General features: G+C 38.8%; 1 protein-coding gene across 1 annotated transcript in view; it reads left to right on the top strand.

The window, feature by feature from the left end:
• Positions 1-817: 817 nt before the first annotated feature.
• The window catches only part of odad2 (outer dynein arm docking complex subunit 2), a 37,311-nt gene continuing 13,392 nt past the window's right edge, over positions 818-24,736 (top strand). Inside the window, exons 1-15 of the mRNA XM_040127171.1 lie at positions 818-919; positions 2,180-2,421; positions 2,814-2,971; positions 3,369-3,564; positions 3,782-3,888; positions 4,481-4,617; positions 5,945-6,061; positions 9,389-9,606; positions 10,169-10,318; positions 11,307-11,460; positions 17,860-18,006; positions 18,359-18,568; positions 19,641-19,874; positions 20,086-20,196; positions 20,373-20,527. Of these exons, the coding sequence (XP_039983105.1) occupies positions 2,204-2,421; positions 2,814-2,971; positions 3,369-3,564; positions 3,782-3,888; positions 4,481-4,617; positions 5,945-6,061; positions 9,389-9,606; positions 10,169-10,318; positions 11,307-11,460; positions 17,860-18,006; positions 18,359-18,568; positions 19,641-19,874; positions 20,086-20,196; positions 20,373-20,527 (2,312 nt within the window). The 5' untranslated portion in view covers positions 818-919; positions 2,180-2,203. The remainder of the gene's footprint in view (positions 920-2,179; positions 2,422-2,813; positions 2,972-3,368; positions 3,565-3,781; positions 3,889-4,480; positions 4,618-5,944; positions 6,062-9,388; positions 9,607-10,168; positions 10,319-11,306; positions 11,461-17,859; positions 18,007-18,358; positions 18,569-19,640; positions 19,875-20,085; positions 20,197-20,372; positions 20,528-24,736) is intronic.

Genomic DNA, 24,736 nt, shown 5'->3' with positions numbered 1-24,736 from the left:
TATTGCCTATTATATTTCACATTCAAAAACAGAATTATGTATCATTGGCTTTTCCACTTGAAAAGGTTTTTATTCCCCTTGCTCCTTGGTGTCAAGAAGTCCAGACTGTACCTGTGTTGATTGGTGTTTATTGGCTTCTATTAACTTTGAACCGACTGAACTCGTTTGCTGTCTAAACAGAGAGTATCCACCCAAATAGACTGTTTTTGCTACTCAATGTTTGTCTGCAGGAAAGAGCCAAACCAGCAGTGAGAGAGGAAACGGGCTCTCAAATATGCGGTCATGTGCACACTAAATGGAGGGCATACAGGGATTTTTATTTTTATGATAACGTGATTTAACATCTTAGAGCCTCTGACCATGAAAGTCGCAACACCATATCCAAAGTTAGACTTCACACAGGTAGATTGCAATTGCTGGTAGTGCAGATGTAATTATTATTCTTTATTGTCTTATAGCCTTTTTTTTTTTTTTCCTTTTAGCTCAGCCTGAAAACAATGCCGCACAGCATTTCACTGCAAATACTGTATGAATATGTGACAAATAAAACCACTGAACATTTTAATCTACAGTATATGCTAATTAGCAGAAAATATGAAATGCTGAACTGGATTTTAATGGCAACACTTCTGTGTTGGATTGTTGAAAATTGTACGTTAGATCACCCGCTCTCTGTGAATCACAGACTTCCTTCCTCTTTAGGAATTATACGGATATAATTTTTACATTTCAAAGAGTGTGTGTGTGTGTGGGGGGGGGGATTTTTGACCCAACTCGCTGCCCGTTGTATTTTGCTGTATCATAGCAACCAAAGGGGGCGGAAATGGCAGGGAACGTGAGCCTGTAGTTTCCATGGACACCGTTGATAGCAGACCGTCGGTAAAAGTTTTGAAATAGAAAAAGCATCTTGAAATTCACGGTAAGTTTTTACTTCAGTTCATACATGGATGCAACAGATAACGGAAGGAAAATACTTTATATTAATACGTTATATTCATGAGAAAAAGCTGAAAATGGTTGTAGTTGGGCTACTGTTAGCTAAAGACTGTATGTCAGCTTTGCCAACGGGTCTAACGTTAGTGAGCGTAAACTTCATACAAGCTAACATATTTAGTTAGCTTGTTAGTGACCCTGACAGGGTTTCCTTCTAAACGCTGAAACCTTTAAATCTGAAGATAAATCTGACAAATAACAGAGCAAGTACTGTGCGAATACTCTGACTTCATGAATAGAAAAGGTTAAACTGAGTTACAGAAAGTACTGTTGGCCCCTTGACATTACTGAGCGCTATATACACACGATGTCCTATAGGTTTTAAAAAAAAATTCTATATTCGTTCAATTCAGGGTAAAATATATCCAGCTCCTCACAAACAGATGTGCCGGATTTGCTTGAGAAATTTGGGTCTCCAGTCTTGTCTGTCGTCTGACAAAAGTTGCTTAGACCTTAAAAGGTGAGCTTATTATTAACATACAGTCAGGTTAGAGCCCTGAGAATTTAGAGTGATATATTTTATTTTTAATTTCTAAACCTTTTAATGGCCCTTTGAACCATTTTAAAGATCCCAAACCCATCTTGAGTTCAGCAGCATTTAGAGAGTTGTCAGTTTGTCATATGCATGGATATGAGTAAGACATACTTTTTTGGATAATATTTTCAAAGGCTTTGAGTAAACTCTTAATTGATTAAATATATATTCCACGCATTTTAAGCCTAATTGAATTAATTTCGATTGAAGATATGTTAGGGCTGAAACTACCAATTTCATTCATTATAGATCAACACACCAATTATTTTCTTAAGTCATGTCAGAAAGTAGTGGAAAATGCCTAATTCCCTAAAGTCCAAAGGGACATTCTCAAATTGCTCGATTTGTTAGAGAAACTGTCCAAAACCATAATATATTCAGATTTTTTTAAAATTTGACACATAAGTCAAATAAAATAGTTAATTCCCACATTTGTGAGGCAAATTCATTTTCTGTTGATGGACTTAAATTTTAATCAAAAACCGTTTAGCTCTAAAATATATGTGACAAAAAATTGACATGTTTTTTTCTTAATGTTCCTACGAAGTCCCAACTCCAAAGTTGATAATATGTGAATCAGGAAAGTGAAGTATCATGCGGAGTCTTTATAAGACAGACACTGTTTAAGATAGTGTTGTTGTTTATGTTTAGTTTCAGAATATCCCAGCTGATGAAATGGGGGTATCACTCACAAAGGCAGCCCAGTGGAGCCGCTCTGGTACTGGCAAATTGGAGTTCACGCAGATGAATGAGTCCTTGTTGAAAGAAATCCTTTGCTTTGTGGAGCAGTTCGGCTCCCAACACCCAAAGGAGGCAGAGCATGTGTTTGAGGAGCCGCTCCAATGGAGTACCACTTTAGTGGCATCTGATTTCAAAACAGACTATGACATCAGGTTAGTCTAATCATGAGGCAGGCAGCTGGCTGGCCAGTGCTTTCAGTATTATGTGTCTGTGCAGGATATGCTGTCACCATGGTGTCCAAACATATTTTACCTTTGCTGTACTCAAAGCAGTAGGCTATAATTAATTTGTTTTTCAGCTTCAGTAAGACTGAGAACATTCCACTTTATTTCATCAGAAATTCTGGTCTACTTTAAGTGTGTGGTTAGCTCTGTATCTCATAGCTGGGAAGTGGAGCAGTACAAAAAACAAAAATACAGACTCTTATCTTCCTTAATTATGTTGGCATTTGTAATGTAATACAAAACAAATGAGAATAGCGATGATGATAATGATAATAGAGAAACTGAGGTACATAAGTTTTTTTGTTTTACTTTCTCCTCAGTGACTTAGATGTACAGTCCCTTGAGAAAGACAGTGAAGGGCATCCGTTGTTGCAGCTTTCCCCTCCTACTGTTTATGTACGCAGCTTCTGCCAGCTGTCTAAACTAGTTCGTCTAGCAGATGATAAGAAGCTGGAGGAGGTTCGAGCGTGTCTAGAAGGTAAGCACAATGACCACAAGATGAGATTTGAATCTCATTTGCATTCGAAGTAGTCCAGCCACAAGCATATCTCCATATCCCACAGACTTGTCCTCATTGTTATTCTGTACAATCACCAAATTATGCTGTCATTGGTAATTCTTTAAAGATATGTATTTACTCTAGGGCTACTGCCAAAAAGAAATAAGGTAATATACAGTATATTTGTCCAAAAGAGGTATACATGATGAATATTATATAACTCATTTTCATTGCAGGTAGATGTTTTATAGAGAGGGAATGTTTGCTTAGTTTATGAAAAGAAATATGTGCATATAAAATACAATACATATTAGGCCTGCTGTATTGTTACTTCAATACTGAAGATTCAATAAGGCTAACCTCTCTTAATGATCAGAAAACAGAGATCCTGTGGTTAAGATTCTTGGTCCCTGCTTTGCTAACATCTTGGAGAGGGAAGACCCCCATACCGATGTGCTGCGTCTGGTAGACGAAGACCAAGCAAAGGCGTCAGAGGTCAAGGTCAAGCTGTTTAACTTGCTTCAAAATATGGACAAACAGCTCCTCAGCAAGCTTCTCGAAGACATATCAGAGTGGGTGCTTCTCTTTTATCTGCTGCTCCCCTAGCATTCAATGAGATTTACCATCCATCCTTCAGGGCTGTCCTCTTTCAGTCAGATCCACTCAGATTTACTCTGACATGTGGTTGTTTCTGATTGAAACAGGCAGTGGGTTTATAAAAGTAAATATGAATAAACAAGATGAATTGGGTGTTTGGTTTGTTTTGTTTTTGCTACATTTTCGTTACAGACGAGTCAGACTCGACCCCACCGCAGTAAAGAATGACATGGAGTTTTTAAAACGGTTCTGCAGTGAAGGGGAAAATAGGGCGTTGAAGTCGGTCCGATACACATCAGGTTTGAATTATCTACACATTTTGCTGGGTTGCAAGAAAAGCAATTGCTATTAACACTAATACTGGATATTCCAAAGCATAAAAAGCTTCTGCTCTGCTGCCACAAAAGACATGGAAGTCATTATATCTGTCAGAGTCCAGTGTACGAAGTCATTTGTCAGCGCATGTTCTTTGCCTAATTGCAATGTATTTAACATGCCCTAACAAAGCATTCAGCTGCGTGTGCGCACCAAGTGATAAATGCAGTCTACATCCCCTTTTCCTCAGGTTGAATTGACACCTTCTATGAAAACACTCTCCAAACCAAATTCAGAATAGGATGGTTACTATGTGGCTCTACTTTTTAGTGGATGATTTATATTGCAAGTGAAACTATGGCTCAATCCTGGGCTAATGCCTCAAACCTGTGATGCTTGGAGTGTTATGTCATCCTCTTTAGCGGCCCAAGCATTTCTGATGATTTCTCTTTTTGCTCCACTGCTATTCCCTATGTTACCCTATGATACCATGCTGCAACACATACATATATGTTAAAGTTTGTGGCAAGATTTATGGGTTTCAACTTTTTTTTTCCTTTTTCATCGTTTTTTTAGATTATGAATTTTCAAATGGCTGTCGTGCCCCTCTGTGGAGACAGGTGCATGGTGAGATTTGTTACCTTGTAATTGAGCCTTGTGACACTGAGCACCTCTACATCACCTGCAGCAACTCGGGAGTTTTTCTCAATGGGGTAAGACTAGGAAGATAAAGCACTGTGGACTGCAACAGCTGCAACAGTCAGCGTATAATTATTTCATTTTACTGTGTTAGAAAATGTTCAGGGAGGTTACTTATCAAGAAGTAAACCAACTCTCTGGCAAATAATTTCTGACAGACCAATTCATCATTGCACAGCCAGTTTAATTGGCAGTGAATTCACCTCTGCATGTTACTGTGCTCCAGCCATTTTGAAAAGATTTATTCTGTTCTTTAATCATAAATCTTGAATGTAGGTAGGAATGCAGGAAGACCTTACCAAATTTTGTTACTACTGTTCTGTAACAGTCCCTCAGACCACCGATTCAGCTCGCTAAATTGTTGCAGGAGCCACACAACTGCAAAGTTAAACAACAAGTATAATATTCAATGTACAGTATATTGGTCTCATTTTGACCAAAGATAAGATCAGTGATCCAAATGTAAACAAATTCCAGACCACCAGAATTCGAAACATGGGATGTAAAGTAGCTATCATTCCATATTTGATAGTCAGGTCTTAAACATTTTTTCCCCCATTTTCCATTTATTTAACTAGGTAAAAGTCTCTTTTAATCTCTTGAAAGAGATTTAAATGTCATTCAAGAGGTATGGAGAAAACAGGCTATGGAGAGACTTTATATATCAAAGTTGACCCTTGTACCTACGTCTACATACTTACAGTAGGTTACAAGATAATTAAATCTAGTAATAAAATGTGGAGCACAGAAGTATACTGTATCCAACATAGGTACATTCATGAAAAGCAGATCTTCACAAGCTAAGACGGATAAAAAAGTTGCCAATGCCAGTTTAGAATATGTGAACTGTTACTAGACAAAAAACAAAACTTAAGTTGTTAATGTTTTCTGATGATGTTAATGTAATGTAATTAATATTTGTAACAGCAGCAAACATTCATACATTGTACAGAGGGCTTGCTAAATGTCAGGAATATCTCTGAATGTGCTCACAATCATTTCCAAAATAGGGTGCATGCTGCGGAATCTTTCGCTTTTTCAGTGACTTTGCTGACAATCCATAGGTTTCCTGTCTCTGTTTCTTCACCTGGAAATAGTTCTGCCAAGGTGAAAAAACTGCAACCTAAAACCAAATGGGTGACACTGATGCAAAAGAAACCTCAAAGAGCAGTACTGTCTTAAACCTAATTTAGTGGTTTACATGGTTTTACACTTCCTTTTTGAGGATGGCTAGAGATACTCCGAGCCTTCTAACCTCAGCTGTTCCAGTCGACATGTGGGTCACATTATAATTGTGGTTTTTTAGAATTAATGAGGCTGTTTTTCACTTTGTTTTCACAGGGCATAAAACGGGAGTGGGAAGAGAGTGGCTACGCGCGAACAAGTGATATGTACAAAGACCTGGTAACACTTCTCAAGAGCCAATCTCCATATTTTGCTGAGAAAATAAACAAGCAGGTACAGCAGAATACAGTCAGATGCCATTATCATCAAGACATTAAAACCTCCTTTTTGTAGCAAAGATGTGTGGGTGTTGAAAAGCTTGTCCCATGAAAAAGGTCCTTCTCTCTAAACCTCTTATTTGATCACTGATGCTGTGTGACCCATATTTATAGACAGAGTTTGGATTGTGCAATCAATGTCTATGCTGTTCCAAGCTAGTGAGCTAGTGTCTGGTTGTCACTGTGTTGAAAAATTTGTGAATCGACCAGCTCTGTGTTCCATCCAGCTATTGGATGGATTGCCATAAAACAGACATTCATGGTCCCCAGAGGATGAGTCTTGATGATTGATGATGTGATGATTTCTTAACTTTTCGTCTCTTCCAACACCAGCACGTATCTAGTGATATATCTCAAAACCTACTGGGTGGATTGACACATAATTTGGTACCGACATTCAAGTTGCCCTTGGGAGGAACTATAATAACTTTGGTTACTATAGTGCCATTACCAGGTCAAAATTAATTTGTCCAGAACTTTATTTAATGACAGAATACCTGCAAGCTGACATTCTCATCAGCCTCAGCTGCACTTTGTATAAAGTTCTAACTAATGAATGTTTGCATACTAACAAGCCTAAACTAATGTGGTGAATGTGGTAAACACTGAACCTGCTAAACATCAACATGTAAGCATGCTGACATTGGCATTTAGCTTTAAGCATTACTCATGTGGCTGTAGACTCAGGCTGTGTCTGCAATCTCTCCCTAATTATTATATCGCTCACTATATTTATCCCCCCTATATTTTGTTTGATTTTCTGAATTCTGTGTATTGTGAAATATATGTAGCATATAGTGCCCTCAAAAATTCCCACAAAGAAAAGAAAAAAATAGTGCCCATGCCAAATACTTCTACTTTTTGCTGATTGCTCTTCATTTTGTGGATGCAAAAATATATGTGTGAAATTCTACCTGTCGGTGGCGACGCGAAATGATGATGATTTAAACGTGTCCTTTTTCTCAGTTTACTGCCCTTTATAGAGTAAACTAATGAGTGTCTTTTATATAGGGAGCAGTGAATGAGTTAAGAGGAAGTGATTTCGGACAGCTTTAGTCTTTTTATGTTGACATTATAGCATTATAATAGTGCGTTTTTATAGCATAGAATAGCACTGTCCTTATATTTTTGAAATTGTGATGATTAGTGCCAGGCTGAACCGTGTAAAAAAAAAAAAAAAAAAAGAAAAGACATCCAGGCTTTTATATTTTATTAGTCCTTTGGGAAGAGTGACGCCTTGAGTCGGAACAATCTAAAAATGACAGACAGCTGCAGTAAAAATTTCTGTGAACAAGTTTGTGGAGGCACAAATCATTGTCAAGGCCTTTTGCTTTTGAATTCTTTACCTCTTTTGATGTGTGCCTCATAGTGACCTGAAACTTTTGTTTCACTCTCACTGCGGATATTTTCTCTCTACCTCTGCTTGAGCTAATCACCCTCATATGACAGTGTCAACTTAAAAATGCACTGCTTAGAAATTCATGATTGACAACAGCAATTAAATGGTACAATATGCATCATATGTCTGAGATATTAAGTAATTACAGTCATTCCTGCTGACACAATCCATTCCAGCTTAAATTTGAGAGTGCAATAGAAGTGGTGTCTGTCAGAAACAAAATCTCACATAGCTCCGGCTGACTTCCCTGATTGCAATACGGAGAGCCCAGAGTTGGAAAGCGATAGCCAAAGATAACAACACCTAATCTCCAAACATATCTGCTCATTTCCAATGTGAGGAAGCAGGTCTTTTTGTAACAGTTCTATTAGAATAGAAAGCCTCAATCAAGTGAGCAGAGGCAGCCAAAGGGATGAGGGCTGCAACACAGGGAGGAAGCAGACTTGCCTTCTCTGTTCAGTGTTGTGGATTTGTTTTGACATCACAGCGTGATTGAAAATTGGACATGCTGTGTATTTGCATGCATAAGACACTTACTTAAAAGCAAAAACTCCCCGGGTTGTAGATTTGTTTTTGTTATTCACATCCTGAAATTAATACAGACTGCCTCTCTGTCATAATCAGTCAGTAGAAAAAGGTTGAATCCTGCCACTGACAGATGTTTTATGGCCAATGGCTTCAGATTTGCTTCCCTGCTGATTTTCCATCAGTATGGATCAAGTAATTAGATACGTGCCTGCCCCAAACACATGTAAATAGTTGGGTTTTAGGTTTTAGCGGTTAAATGCTTGAAAAATAGACAAATGAATACATAAGGGCTAGTAAGTGAATGTCACCTGCTATAAAAATGGTTTGAACTTAGAACTGCAGGCGTCAGTCCGGCATAGCGCAGCATTTTTCTCTAGGCCTGTAGTGTTTTCAGATGCAGAAAGGCACCTATAATAGGACGTTTTACTGGGGCATGTCAGGGAACTTGGAGTGTTCCCTTCTGCGTATGCACATGGACTTTGTCCACTTCACATATAATAGAATTAAAGAAGGTTGGTTAGCCTAATAAAGTCAGACTTTGGGTCTGTGGTTGGGTGAATTGACTTGTATGTTTCCAATAGCAGGTCACTTTGTGTTTTATGAAAAACAAGTCTTTGGAAAAGTGCTTGGCTCCAGCTTGTGTGTGAACACAACCCATAGAAATACATCTTAATTCTTTTTCCCTTCCCTTAAAAATGTTGAGCCCCTAACAACTAATGACAGTCTGAGCTATTTCTGCAGAGCAGGTGTCTGTGATTAAAAATTCTCCTGCCTGCTATCCCTTCATATGTGTCTTATTGGCAGTCATATATAGGTTGTAAAGTTTGGTGTAAAGACTTTCAGAATTTAAAAGAAATCTCAACGGAATAATAGTGACACAAAGGCATTACTTTGTCTGTGACATGCTGCAAGGTTAAAGTTGGAGGAATGTATTGTGGAGGAATGTACCTATTCTGCATAAAGCATTGAGAAAGTGTTATTTATTTCCAATACCTCAATAAAGACTGAATTTTTATGCAGGACTGCATATTGTTGAGTAATTGTATGTGAATTTAAAATTTTTCATATGTCACTGATACTGTTCTGTTGTTTTAAGATGCCTCTTCTTGGAGTGATATGGCCAACACTTTGTAAAGTATGGCACACAGCTTCACAAGAAGCACAAGTGAACATCAGAATGACTATTTTATTTTAATAAACATCATAGCATCATTCAGAGAAATTTACAACCCAAGTACATATGGTTTTAAAAACACAATTTACAGTATACAGTATCTCAGCTCTAGCATTTGGGTGCAAATTCAGAGAGTCTTTTACCTTACTCTTCACCCTCTGTCTTTTCCCCCTAACCATCAGGACTTTGCAGTTCAGGAACTTCCATCAACAAAAAGGATCCAGCATGTGGAATCGGTTGATATGGAGGAACAAGGCCAACCCCAGAGGTCTTACGAGCAACAGGAAAAGAATGTGCACGACAAGGCGAGACAACAGCATACGCTGAACAAGGCAGGCGACGAGAAGAAATATGAACCATGTCCGAGATGGAAGAATCTTGGTCTCATGTCTCCGTGTGGGTATGTGATAATTCCTTGTAAGATGTGTGCTGAAATATCGTCAGCCTACCACGTACTGTGCATGGCGGGGATCCCTCTTGTTGAAGAGAAGAGCTTTAGATGACAGTGATGCCAAGCCTCCGCCACGTGTGTTCAGTGTGTCCGCCAGCAGTCACACATTATAAAGAGATGGTTATATGGTTTATAAATTTTAGGGCAAGTGCAAATATTAGTGATTACACAGTGATCTGAGTTAATAAATACGTTCACAGTGTGGAAACCCTTTCTGCCCAATTACAGACAGAAAACTTGGGAAAAGGTCCCACAAAAAAATCCCCAAAAGATCTATCACATATGTTCTTTGATTGATAAATAGATCTAGCAAGGGCTGAGCTGTTGCAGCTGTACCTTGAGATATCTGTACCCATTTGAGGAGAAACTGGCTCAAGATAAAAGTATCTCAATTGCTAAAACAAAAAAACCCCGCTGCTAGTCTCAAGTTGTTAAATAATGATTATGTTAGAAAAATAACCATTTTCAAAATAGAAGCAGGCATAATGACTCTTATTTTACATCATTACAGTAAAGCAGAGGAAAAGAAATCTAGAAAGAGCTCTGGAGAGAAGAGGTCTGGTGAAATACAGCAGAAAAAGCTTGGACCGGGAGCCAAGGGCAAGATGAAAGCAGAATTCTCTGTGTCCTCTTTACAAGGACGCCTGTCCTCCCAGAAAATGTAAGTGTCCTGGGTTAGTTGTCCCTCATCAAAATCTATAAGGGCTCTTTCTTTCTGTGCAGGCGGAATAACTTTTGGTAAGAATTCTGGCACTAATAAGAAGAACTAAATGCTGTTTTACTTGTAGTGAAATCTGTCATGGAAAGTGTAACCTGCAAATATATCAGCCCATGTGCTGATCAAGAACCCGTGTAAAAGAATTTTCCTTCTCCGGCTCATGGCAGCTACAACCTCTCAGCTATCTCCATAGTTGCATCTGCCAATGTATACAGACTGCTAGCATCAGAAATCGATGCAGCTGACTCTAGCCATTGTTCATTTCTTTCTGCTCGTCGTTTGGTGTACATGCAAAAAGGACCTCAGGGTGTATTCACTCAGTCACAGGTTTCACTGCGCACCACCAAGGATGGTGTGTAGGCCTGGAAGCTTCATGAAGGCCTTTTTCAGTTTTTATGTTGTTGCTTCCTGGAAAACACTCCCTCATATCGAATGGCTCCTTTTGATAATATGCTCCCCTGGAAATGCTATTTGTATGTACATGGGAATCGTCTCTCACAGGCCCCGTATCAATGTGTACCAAATTTCATTACTCCACAGTGCCCAATTTTCAGGATACAGTTATCCAAATGGCCCAAGCAACTTTAAAAAGCCATCTGCATTTCTGTTTGCATCAATAACCTAGTAAGAGTTTTTGCTCTGTATATGATGACGGCTCCAGTCGTCCCATGACATTATTCCAATCTTTATTTTCCTGCTGTTTAGATTCTGAGGAAGTTCAAACTTGACACTTGAATTTCAAAATCCTTAATCGGTCTCCTTGTGTGGGATGACCAAGCTGTTTTTCCATTTAAAACACCGGAAAAGAGATGATATTACATTCCATCATTTTGTCTGGCTTTGTGTTGTCCAGTTATTACACTGTCCCACACTTTGGTAGATTGTTATCTGCGGTTAAAAGTGCACTGTTATCAGCTCTCTTTCTATTCAGTAAGACCCCAGCAGAAGCCATGCCATTGGAACTTTACAGTGAGAGTTCATCAGAGAGTCAGGAGGAAGAGGAGCAGTCAGAGCGTCGTCCGGAGAGTAACACAGACCTGCCCTCTGAATACTGGCAGATCCAGAAACTGGTCAAGTACCTCAAGGTATGGGAATGTCACCCTGGCCTGTTTCCTCTTTCTAATGGATTTCAAGACAAAATAGAGATTTGTACAGAGAGCTGTGCTACTGCAGGCAAAGGCAGGCCACAACTGACAGGAAACAGTAAAGTCTCCTAAAGTCGTGCTCCTTTCCTATCATCTGTACAAGAATTTTGATGCTAACCTGAATCAGTGTTCAAATTTGGAAAAAAAAAACCTCATCTAAACAGCAATTACATGGAAAATAATATTTAGTCACTGATGTGCAGAAGAACTTAGGATAGATGGTATCACACAAGGTAATCTCCCAGTCACATAATCCCACCTGTCTGTTTTTCCTTAGTGATATATAGGTGCCACTCAGTAAAAAAGGGAATGTCAGATGGAATAAGGTCTAGGTTCCTCCCATTTAAAGTGGTGCTTTGTAGGAAGATGCCTATTGAAGTGGTTGGCTCGGCTCATGGATTCCTGGTTTCTGACACAGCCTGTTTGGTTGCACATGTGAGCCAAGGCACAGGGGAAAGAGCTGTCTGACGGCAGCAGCTGTACGCACTGTTTGCCCACACTGCAGAAGCATAAAAATGAAGCGCGCCTGTGATAAGTCTGACAGGGCATATGGTGAATATTAATGTGTCAAAACATGGAAGGAAAAGAAAAGAGGACAGAAACGCCAATGACCCAGACTGGCTGGGAATACCTTCGACCACTTGACTTTTGAGATTATCCTGCCTCACGCAGTGGTCCCTATTATCTGGACAATATCATTCAGAGAGATTATTATAAAAGGGACTGCATTTACTTTATTTTGACAAGAATCTGTTTTGTTGCAAGTTCCAAACCCATGACTTTCTGTTCATCAGTAAAAATACCTTAAATGCTGCCTCAATTTAAAGAAAATTAAATGAGTTCATGGTATTTTAACGGGTAGTAATAGTGTACATAACATATTTTTATACAGTATAGGATTTCTTGACCTTACTAACAGATTTGTGTTCTGAGTTCTGTGGCTTGGTGCTAAATAAGATTGTTCACAGTGCAACTGAGTAAATCTTTTATAGGAAATGCTGCCGTAAAGTTCAATTTGAGGTAGATATTTTTAGCTAAGCAAAATAGAATATAATGGAAGGAAATTCCCTCTCTAAAAGCAGGCTGTTACTCCTTTCCAGAAAGGAAAAAAGAAGATGTAAATGATATGAAAGAGGCAAATTCAGATAAAAAAAAAAAACCTTACTGGTTTGTACATTTTATACTTTTCAGCGGGATTGTGAGCTATAGGGTTGTGCTTGTGTTCCTGCTTCAACAAGATGCCGCACTGCAGTAACCAACATATCCCAGCTTTTTATCTCTCTGGAAACCACACAGCACAGTTATTTATGGGGTTTGTCCAGTAGTCATTTTATAATATCATTACCATCAGACGCTGAAACTTACCATGAGCCAAGTTAAATATCTGTTTCATTTTAGGAGGAGATCTTTTTTCCCCTTTTCCTTTGCACTATAGACAGCCGTTTGTACTCTAGGAAGTTTAACACATTCATTAAGCAACACATGGATGTTCTGTTTTGTGTTTTAATGATATTTATGTAGGAATATTTGCCTAGGATTCCGATATATTTGTTTTTATACCTGTATGACTGCAGATCTCCGCCTGTTAAATGGTTACATGGTCTCTCACAAAATCCAGCATGCAGATTTCAGTGCATGTCTAGCGCACATGGGTTTATGTTTGTGTGATTGTGTGGGTGTACTGTATGTACTGTAGGAGATGTCTATAACATACTGACATGGGAAATTAATTTTAACATTTTTCACCCTCCTCCAGTCTGTAATGCATCAATGCCACAACATAAGCAAACATTTGATCATACTTCATATTTGAGCATTTATATATATAGGCTGTATGTTGTACATATGTAGTTATATGTACAGCTTATAAGATTTCAATAGATTATGGAAACAAAAAAAGCTAGGTAACAGCTTTGCTCAGAGATGAGTTAAAGGGTGGTTTTACTGAAAAACTTCACATGGTAAGTTTAGCAACTAGGCCAAAAACTGTCATTTGAATAGTTTGTCTGTGTTTAAATAAAAACAAAATGCACTAGCTGCTATCAGTTAAGTTGGTCTGTGGCTTTACAAAGACAAAACAATATTCTCACAAATGTAAATATTGTGTCTGATATACAATATTTTACCAGTTAACAGGTAAACATTTCAGTATTATGTGTTGTAAACATTTTCATAATTGACTTTTTTTCAATATTCATAAGTTATTTTTTTCTGAGCAGATGGCTTTTTTCCCCTTTTTTTGAATAGCCACAACAAAAGGAAGATTTATGAAACAGCTTTCAACCGTTTTCCACAGCTTCAAAGTTGTTCTTCTATTACTATAAATTAACAAACTAGATTAACAAGCTGATCTGGGTCCTGACACAGATGTTTTTGTGTTCAGGCCTCATTAAGGTTGCTCCCCCTCTGCTGGGCAGTCATAGTACTACTGCCCCGCTTTTCTCTCATGAGAACAATTCCACTGATTGTTACACCAAATCTAATCCTGTCTCCAGTGAACCACAGCCAGTATCAGCTTGTTTTCTCAAAAGAATTTAATTTATAGCTAATTGTCCTCTAAGTATTTAGGCCTTTTTTTATGCTTTTTTAAATAACTAAAGCACTAAATAAAACATTTAATTTTTACTGCTTGTAATGCATTTACTACCTGTCTAATCTGGATAATTTACTTACAAGAATAATTACATCATTTCATTCTCATGAGTTAAGCAACTTTTCAACTCTAAGACCTGACTAGACATTTGCTCAGCGCGCACTGCAATAATTTTATGAAAGCAAGGTCCATTAAGTGATTAAGTTTTATGTTATAGGAGATCCTATGTGAAATATAAAGTAAGAAACAACCAGTAATCATTTATTCTCTCCCTACAGTACCTTTCCCATAACAGAGCAGGAGATTGGGTTTGTTCTTGTCATTAGTAGCATTCCCTCTAAGTCTGCTGTAGACTGCAGAGATGTATGACATCCTCTATGGCTCAACCTCTGCAAAGACCCAGTACTTTTCTCTTTCACTAAGCTCTGTGAAGCACTGGCAGTGGCCCGAGTTTACTTGACATACACTCTTATGTATCTGAGCACTTAAACTCAATATGCACATCCACACCTGTTTGCATGAGGTCCAAGCCACACACACACACACACACACACACACACACACACACACACACACACACACACACACACACACACACACACACACACACACACATGCACAAAATATACACAACAAAACTCCATTAAAAAGGCCTGAAGTCAACAAGGTATCATTGACAGCCCTATTAAGCCTATCCCTGCTCCCATATGCTTAGGGCTGTGATTTATAGGCCTAGAATGGCTCAGGCAGTGCAGTCTGTGTCTGAAGAATCTGCTGCAGATGAACCAGTCTAGAATAAGACCTCCATTCAGTAGAGTGAAGGCTTCAGCTATTTAGTAGCTCAGGCCACGACACCTGCAGTAAAGGAAGAGAGAAAATGCATAAAGCATCTTTAAGTGGCCGATATAAAGTTCACCTCATGAATGGTATTCAATCCTTTACACTGCTTAATCTCCTCTAAACCAATTTTTGATTATGTGATTGCATCAGACAAGGGGATAAAGCATTTATACAATCGTCTATAAACTCTTCTGTCATTGCATTTTACCCCAATGATTTGTAATATTAATTCTATTTATTTTTAAGCCATGCTAGGGGTGTGGCTCCTTGGATGGCAGGGTTGGTCAGTTGGTCCATCACTTTGGTCCAGAAAACTCTTGCATAGATTGCAATACGATTTTGCGTTTTAGACATTCATGGTCCCCAGAGGATGAATCCAGCATACTTTGCTCATTCCCTGACTTTTCAGAAGTCAGGACCACCATGAGGTTGACATTTATGGAGAGAATGAAATATATTGACAACTATTGGATATTTTCTACAGATAGTCCCACCTAACCCCACATACAAATGAACATTTTCACTTATTTCCTGAAATATCTTGACATCTACTGGATGGACTGACACAAAATCTTATACAGATATTCATGGTTTCCTGGTGGTGTTTCCTACTGACTTGGGGGATCCCTCAGCTTTTCCTAGCATCACCAGGGGGTTCACATTTTTGGTCCAGAGTGAAATTTCTTGACAACTACCGAGTGGATTGCTACCAATTTCTTTACAGACATACTTGGTCCTGATAGGATGAATCCTACTGACCTTTGTTTTCCGCTGAATTTTCCTTTAGCGCCATCACAAAGTTAGCAAGTTTTGGTTTTTAGTAAAAAATCTTGACATCTATCCTCTGTGTCGATCCTCTGACTTTACATCTAGAGCCATCATTAGATCAAAATTTCTGTTTGCCCTGTACTTTGGTTTTTGACCAAATGCTTGCAACTTGTACCAGCCTACTTTGTGTTTAGTATTAACTGGCATGTGTTAGGATGCTAAAATACTAAACTACTGTGGTGAACCTGTTAAATATTACCTGATAAACACCATCATGTTAGAATTGGCATTGTCAGCATGTTATCATGCTGATGTTAGCATTTTGATCAAAGCCCCACTGTGCCAAAGTACAACCTTTGTTTTCCATTGGGCGAAATTTACTAAGACATTAATGACTCTTGTTAGCAGTTGCAAATGTCTTGACTAGTAGAAGCTCACTTAGGTTTATTAAGCCGACCTATAAAGATTTAATTTGGTTTTTAAAATGACTAAATTAAACACATCACAGGTTATGTTTCCCAATACCCTATAAAATAAAAAATATAAAATATAAAAAAGAAAATTAACTTTGGATTGTTGTTACATATTTATGATTGAAATGCCAAGCCGGCAGCTCATGGCATTTAGTATCTGCAATGATACTGCACAGATATTAAACTTCTTTTTGAATTTCTTGTTTAGAGGTCGAGCAGTGGTTGAATTCATTCCACTTTGAGCATCTGCCCCTATCATGCTCAGAGAGAGTCAAAGATCTTTCACCATAAAAGATTGTCAGATGTTGTCAATGTTTTAAAGAATGTCGACAATACTTCAAGACCAAAGCTAACAAAAATGAAAGCATATGATCTGCTTTCTCTTATCCCAGCTATCACTCCTAAACATAGCTTTTTTTGCTGTTTTTACAAGGTAGGAGCCTCGCCTGCTGAATCCTTTGAAGAGTGAGAATGGAGGAGACAAAGGAAGCAGTAGATCCACTGCTGTTAATGGGCAAATGGTTCACATTTAGACTAGCGTCATGATATGGAGAACACGTGGCCATTATCCTGCTGTGTCAGAGCACTGCTTTGTGAGGGAGATATGATCAAACACCACTTGAAACTTTGGTATAGGTCTACACTGATGAGTCAACCCGTCCAACAGCTGCATGAAACAGATTACTGCCCCAGCTTTGTATATAGTGATGGGCTATTTTCTACTTATGTGGGTAGCTGATAGCAGGACATGTTACATTCTTATGTTTGGTTGAAATAATCTATTTAGGATGGCCCTGAAGTCTCAAATTTTTTGCAAAGTGTGTAACTAATAAAGGCATATAAAGTTTGGAATGGTAGCGGCGTCCTTGAATCCTCTAAATGAGAATTCTATCTGTGTCACATTTAAACCGCTGCAAAAAAGAAATAATATTTGATTGTTCACTTGCCAGGAGATTTTGGAATGGACGTTTCAGTGTCACATATCAAAGCGATGTTGCAGGTCTAGCATTACAGCAGCTAACTCACGCATTTTCGTGCCATGAACTTCTGTTTTATCTGACTACTGATTTTTTCCCCCTCACATGATCAGAACCATTGCATGTCAACAAAGTTTGTATGCAACTGCATATGATACAGACTAAATATGGTAATATATTGTAAAAACACTTTTGCTGCTTGTCTTGACAGTACTTTGACCATCTCAAAGCACCAATCCTAAGCATGGTGTTTTGAGTGTCATAATGTTGTCAACATTCATCCACAGCTAGGACATTATGAGGATTTATTCAGTGTGAGCAGAATCTGAAAAAAGACAGAGTATTTGGATACTAAATGTAGAAGAAAACCGTGCTAATAGTGTTCTTTTTTATCTTAAGGGCAGGTTTAATGGTTTCTGAGCTGGACACTGTTTTCAGAGCTCAGTTACCAAATCATTTTCTTTCCATCAGTGTTTACCACCACAAAGCTAAATACTTACCAGGAAGCTGTGGTATGAACAAAACAACCCCAGCAGGAGTGGTATTATGGGAAAAGGGAGCGTAGGGTAACGGAGGGAGGTCTGTATCTTACTCCCTTTTCAAAATGTCTGTTTAATGTTTAATTTTCTCCTCTTCTTTTCCTTTTGCCTCCCATTTTATTCATTCATGTTTGTCATTATTATTTCAGGGAGGCGACCAGACAGCCACTGTGCTCACTCTGTGCGCCATGATGGACTTTAATTTGATGCAGGAGACAAGCCAACTGGCCATCCGGGATGTAGGTGGCCTTGAAGTCCTCATTAACTTGCTGGATACAGATGAAGTCAAATGCAAAGTGAGTAGCTGGGCCAAAGCTAGACGTGGATGGCCTGCAGGCATGAACAGAGCCGTCCATGTGTGCCAGCCTGTGTTTTAGTTACAGAAACAATAGTAATGGTTAGAGAGCGTGCCTTTAAAGAACACAGGGTAGCAATTATTCTCCAGTATGCCTAATGACGTGTGGGTGTTTTTTAACCTTCTTTTATTATTATTATTATTTATTATTTGATAGAGGCCTTATGTTGGCATAGACACAACAGTTTCAATCAAACTAAACTATCATTGTAAGTATAAATTATTATAATAATTAAATTGTACTTACTTTTAACGTTTGCTGTGTATGTGTGTGTGTGTATGTTGGTGATTAGATTGGATCTCTGAAAATCCTGAGAAAGATCAGTAACAATGTGCAAATCCGTCGGACCATTGTTTACATGGGAGGTCTGCAGAGCATCGTGAAGATTCTGGACTCAACAGTCAAGGACCTCAAGGCCTTAGCTGCTGAGACTGTCGCCAACGTGGCCAGGTTCCGCAGGGCAAGGAGAACCGTCAGGCAATATGGCGGTATCAAGAAACTGGTGAGTATAAAAACAGAAAAAGGTCAATTCTGGCTTGTGTAACATGATCTCTGTACTGCCAGCGTGGAGTGCAGCAGAGAAAACTGCAGACCAGAACCTGATCTTTCTTTATTGGCATTATTGAAAAAATATTATTTCCCACGTTTGCAGATTTTCCATTAAAACACTTGTCTGTTTATGTCTGTGTCAGCTAGTTTGTGATTTAATACAAACATTTTGTACTAAACCACAGAAACCTTGGAAACTTTGGAGAACCGGGATGGTGTCTTATTCAAATGTGATCCACATACTATGATTATTATTTGCTTTTGATTTAAAGTGTAAAACACATCTCCAAACTTTGCTGAACTGTTTTGATGCACAACAAATCAGTCATCCACCCATGCCCTTTTCATTCTGTACAGCAGATGCCACACACGGGCCCATCCATTTCTTAAAAAAACCAGAATGGGTGCTGTGGTAAAACAGATAGAATGTCCCTTACATCCTCTGACCTGCATTCATGTTTGTTGACAGAAGGACCTGTGATTAAAGCCTGTATGCCTTGTATATTTTCCTCAGCCCCAAATCGGATGTTCACATGTGCGAGTCACTCACGTAGGCAGATTAATTTCACGCTATGCTACGAGACCACCTTTGAACTGTGCTGTGGGTAATAGCTTTGCCTGCTCTGTGTCACTGGCCAGGAACGATGGATTAGAACACTGAATGATGGCCATAAACTGTCACACTGGGCTTTTCAGGCCTAACATCAACATCTATCCTGACAGTTTTCCATTCCAAACATCTCTGGCTTTTTCATCCTTGCAGACTCAGTGGTAATAGAATTTTAATTACACCCTTAATCACAGCCAACACCTTGCCGTTGCCATCTGACACCATCCAATATCACCGTAATCCTACAAGCAAACTTTTCAGGGTCTCAGAATTTATGTAAAGTTCATCAGGTTTGTGTAAATGTGTGTATGGAGGTTTTCTTCTTAAACACGTGTGGTCTGCCTACTTGTCTTCTCAAATTTTTATATTTGTGTTTATCCATACGTATGCCTGTGTACCTTGTCGCTCTGTTCAGGTAAAGCTGCTGGACTGTGTGCCTAATTTAGCTAATCTGACTGCAAACCAGGAGAAGGATGTAGAGGTGGCCCGCTGTGGAGCTTTAGCACTGTGGAGCTGCAGCAAGAGTACCAAGAACAAGGAGGCCATCCGTAAGGCCGGGGGCATCCCGCTGCTGGGACGATTACTTAAGTCGCCACATGAGAACATGCTTATACCTGTGGTGGGTACCCTGCAGGAGTGTGCTTCAGAGGTGAGAGGGTGCATATGATTTTACTGTTTGTGGCACAAGGTGGCAAGACAATGACCAGTGAAATAAAGCCTGCAAGTCTGATTTTATTCCTTGTCCTTTAAACTATGAAAATGTGACGATATGATATTTACGAAATAAACAGATGAGAAAAATATGAGAAAAAAATAGCACAGACGTAATTTAGATTATTCATGTTTATTTGTTACTACAGGAAAACTACAGGATTGCCATTCAGACCGAGGGCATGATCAAGGATTTGGTGAAAAACATAAGCAGTGACAACGATGAGCTACAAATGCATTGTGCCAGTGCAATCTTCAAGGTACCTGTTTTCCACTCTTCTGCACTTTGTCCATCTTTACTCTCTGTGAAAACAAATTAATGAACTGGATAACAGAATATGGACAAAAATAATTCTCTAAGATATCTTTGTCTCCTTATTACACCCAGACTGTATAGGAATGAATGTGGATCTTGACCCTCTCTTTTGCTTTGCAGTGTGCAGAGGACAAGCAAACCCGTGACCTTGTACGTAAGTACAAAGGTCTGCAGCCTCTGGTTTCACTGCTAGCCAAGGCGGACAACAAGCAGCTCCTGGCTGCCGCCACCGGGGCCATCTGGAAATGTTCCATCAGCATGGAGAATGTTGCTAAGTATGACTGGACGCAGGGTCACACACAGTAACACGCATCCAAGCTTAACATACCTGAGATACAGAAACTCATTGTAGCCATATCTTCTCGGATGTATGACTATGTGTTTGTAATTAGTGGTAACAGATTAGTATGACTTTGACAAATCACTTACTGTATGTAAGCACAGCAATCTAATGAGCCTCAATGTAGAATGGGGTTAAAATCAATTAGGCATTTCACCCACATGTGCCCATAACTTTTCTGAAAATAGGTTTTCTAAGCTGATGTGCTAAACAGCAGCCTTATAGTATGTGAATATGTTAATAGCAGTGGATACAGCATACAAGGGGTTCAGACAACTTGCATGCATTAGCGTCGTCATGCCATCATCACATATGTTACTTTTATGGGGGCTCTCATTTATTCATCACTAGTTGTGTCACTTTTCCCATTTGCATGCTGTTGTCATGTCTCCCTTTCCTTTACCATTATGTCTGCTTGAAGTGATTATTTGCATAAAATGTATACTTTTTGTAAGGATTCTATTAGCTTTGATTTTTACATGGATGTTTGCTGCTAGAATTCAATCTTTTCCGCTGTTAACAAAGGCTGAATTAAATGTATTGATTTTATAGACTTCAGTGATAGGTTAGTCAAGACCTGTTAGTATTGAACCAAGAGGCATACTGAAAGAATCAGCCCTGAGATGGTGATTTCTAATGTCAGAAGACGCAGGCTGACAGAGCCTTTCATCATTTGTCATGTAAAGCGGAGGTTTATTTAAGTTTCATTTAGCCTGGTTCTTCCAGCAAAGACATTTCTGGAATGGTTTTTGACTTGCACTTAAGTGTCAGATGATTTTTAAGTCAGTAATTTTCCCTTTAAAATAAATAATGCCCAGAGACCGGGCCCTGGCAGCACCATACATGTACTCCAGTGCTCCCTTGAAAGAATGATTTTGCTGTATTTGTTTTTTTTATTCAGTGCGATGCTGGGAGCACAATATATAGAACACTTAGAGTGATTTAATACCTTGGTAACACAATAATCGATTAATAACCTTCTCTGTCCAGTGTAGCCAAGAAAGTGATAAGACATTGTCTTTTAATCATTTTTGTGATTTTTGATGACAGTGTTTTTGAAGTTTAAGGATTTTTGCTGAGGCAAGATTATGTGAAATACTTTTCTTCTGACTCAGAAATGCTGTAGAGTTCAAATTGAAGTGGAATTCAAAAAATAACAAGAAAAGGCTCAGTACCACTCACAATGATCTTTCTTCACGTCATCTATCATAACTGACACAATAATATCCTACATTTAAAGTCAAAGTTAAGTCCTCCCAACTGGAACTGAGTGTCTGCTGCCACTTTGTGTTAAGTGAGGATTCCTTTGCAGAAGCAGAAGCATGACAATAACATTCTTTTAAGCAAGATAGACAGATCACTGTCTATTTAACCCACAACATGAAAGAAAAACATTTTTGGAGAATTCATTTAAATGATTATTTAAAGATAATAGCATGATTATTACTTAGACAGTTCTATTTTCATGGTACAAAACCAAGCTTTTAAAATGGCTTCTTAATATTTTTTTTTAACAAAAAAACTGTTAAAAAAAAGCCCAAAATTGGCACAGATTGGGAACCCTTCTGACTGGAGCTTGGCATGATGATAAAACAAGTTAACTGCACTGGCCATGAGTAATGTGGCAACTTAATAGTACAGGCCTTGTGCCATACGTAATGACTTGTCACACCGTTGCGATGTAAAATAGTTATACCACTACTGATAATAACAATAATAGAAATAATTCTAATCACATGTGAACCACATTTAGTGACACTTCATTAACAAACACAAAATATCACAGCCCCTACTCTAAATTTAACATGTCACAAAGTTATCTTAGTGAGCGTACCAAGGCTCATAATATAATTAGAGTTCTCATTCTGTATTTTTTTTTTTCCATGTGTGCGTTATGTTTTATCTTGTTTTTTGGAGGATGTGGGCAGTTAAGTGTGAATGAAGTTTAAATTTGGCCACCTCTTCAGGAAGAAACCAGCATAATGCACAGCAACTGTTTTTAATGGACACTTGAATGTGTAAGTGGATCTGGTGCCATTACAGTCAAAAAGGAAAGGTTGTTAATGGGTGACAGGGTTTTAGGGGCATACGCTCATTTCAGAATCAATCATAGGCTGAGTAGTGTACTGAAATGAAAATCATTTTGGAATATAGTTTGCTACAGCAATAATGGGAGGCATAGTTTGGATTTTTTTCCCCCCTCTTTTCTTTCATTAAGTACATGGTCAAATGAAACAGACATTGTGGCCCGTTGCAAACAACATGATTTTTTCTTTTATGTGACTGATGATTTGCGTGGTCTGGACAGTGTAGGGTCGGCGGGGCCTCCACTCAAGACAAGTAGCAGCATGTGTTATCCATTTTCCTGATTAATGATGCATCAAAATGAGAGATGATTGATGCCCTGAAATATAATTACATTCATAACTTAAGTGTGTTTGTTTAAAGCCCACATAAGTCTATGTTTTTTGTATCAATTTCATTCAAATATTACAGAGATGGCTATACCTGAGCCAAGGTTATGTTTACTGGGGAAATGCCTTTGTCCTGCTTGGAAACACTGAAACATAATTTTATGACCCTGTATATGGAGGTGTTATGGACACACAAAAATGCTGTAAAAAGTCTTAACAAAAGAGTGAGGGAATAATTTTGCAATGGAAAGTCACAACTGCCAAGTCTTGGACAGTGTTTGCCAGCGCAGTAATGTTTCAGGTCAAGATTGTGGGGTTCGCTTCCAATTACTGACTGACCCTCAATCTTACATCTGTTCCAGCCCTATGATAGGCAGACCGTAATTGCCCCTCCAAATGATACTTCGACTACTCCTTACCTCACAAAAGTTCTGTGCTCACCCAAGTTATTCACTGATCTGCTGTCTTTCAAACTAATAAATCTGTCTGTTAAATTCCAGGTTAAGCAAGCGTCTATCTCTCTTCATGGTCATTGTTGTTACTGATCTATCTCAGGGTCCCTGAAAGGTCTTACTTTCACTTGGGCCTGCCTAAAAACCATAGTTAGTATACAAGGCAGTATTTAAGCTTTCTGCAATTGTTGAATATGTGACTACTGCAGAGGAATGAGGAAAGGAAAAGGCAGAAGATCAGTCATAAAAATCTACTGCACAGAAGCCCCACTGTGGTTCCTGTGTCTTCTGAAAGGCTTTAATAAGCTTCCAGTTTCCTGGAGCTCAATGTTTGCAGTAGAAGCCGCTTTTGCCATCACGTAAATACTTCAGTTGTGACTGGTTTAAAAAAAATATACACGGCTTACTGTTCATTTATTAAAAGTTACGTCTGTGATTACAAGATAATTCTGCTGTAGTCAACTGCAAATGACACTAGTGATGGCATAGGAAAAATATTGTTTTTCTTTATAGTGAATTTCACTGAAGTTACCTTTGGCAGCTCCTCTGTTCATTAGCAGTGTTTTCAATTGCAAGAATAGGCTGTCCCTTGGTGGACCCTGACCAAAACCAAATGACCTTGGCCATCTACAATAGCTTATGGACCATGATGCCAGCAACCGTAACTGTGAATAAAAACAGTCATACAACTTAACTGTATATCAGAGGTTTGTTGAGGTTTTTTGCAACCGCATTATATCCCTTTTAAATGTTTACTATAGTTTACCACTCTATACTACAGGCAAACAAGGCAAAATCACGGCAAAAGAGGGAGGGAGAGTTTCCAGGCCGCAGCAAAGCTTTGGTTATGCAAAGTATATACAAGGGACAACTGTGAGCAGTCGTGGGAAAACTGCCTGTAACTACCCATGTGATTTAGGGACTGTAGCTCTACCTGTCACTTAAGACTTCTGATAGCATTTTTAGCCAGGCTAGTGGCGTGACTCTAGGGATGGCATTGTTGGTCCAGCAGACTGTTGGTCAGTCTGTCTGTCTGCCGGTCGGACCACCACTTCAATCCAGAAGGAAAGATCTCAACAGCTATTAAACAGATTGGAATTCCATTCATGGTTCTCAGAGGGTGAACCGTAATGACTTGGAGAATGCCCTAGCTTTTCATCTAGCACTACTTGCAGGTCAAAGTTTTCACTAGATGTTGCACTAAAGTTAGTACCGACATTCATGGTTCCCAAATGATGTATTATGATGATTTTGAGGATTGCCTGACTTTTCATAGTG

This window comes from Xiphias gladius, chromosome 5, assembly GCF_016859285.1.
Source record: "Xiphias gladius isolate SHS-SW01 ecotype Sanya breed wild chromosome 5, ASM1685928v1, whole genome shotgun sequence".
NCBI lineage: Eukaryota > Metazoa > Chordata > Actinopteri > Istiophoriformes > Xiphiidae > Xiphias > Xiphias gladius.
The sequence above is the reverse complement of the archived record's forward strand: the minus strand, read 5'-3'. Positions and strand labels throughout refer to the sequence as shown.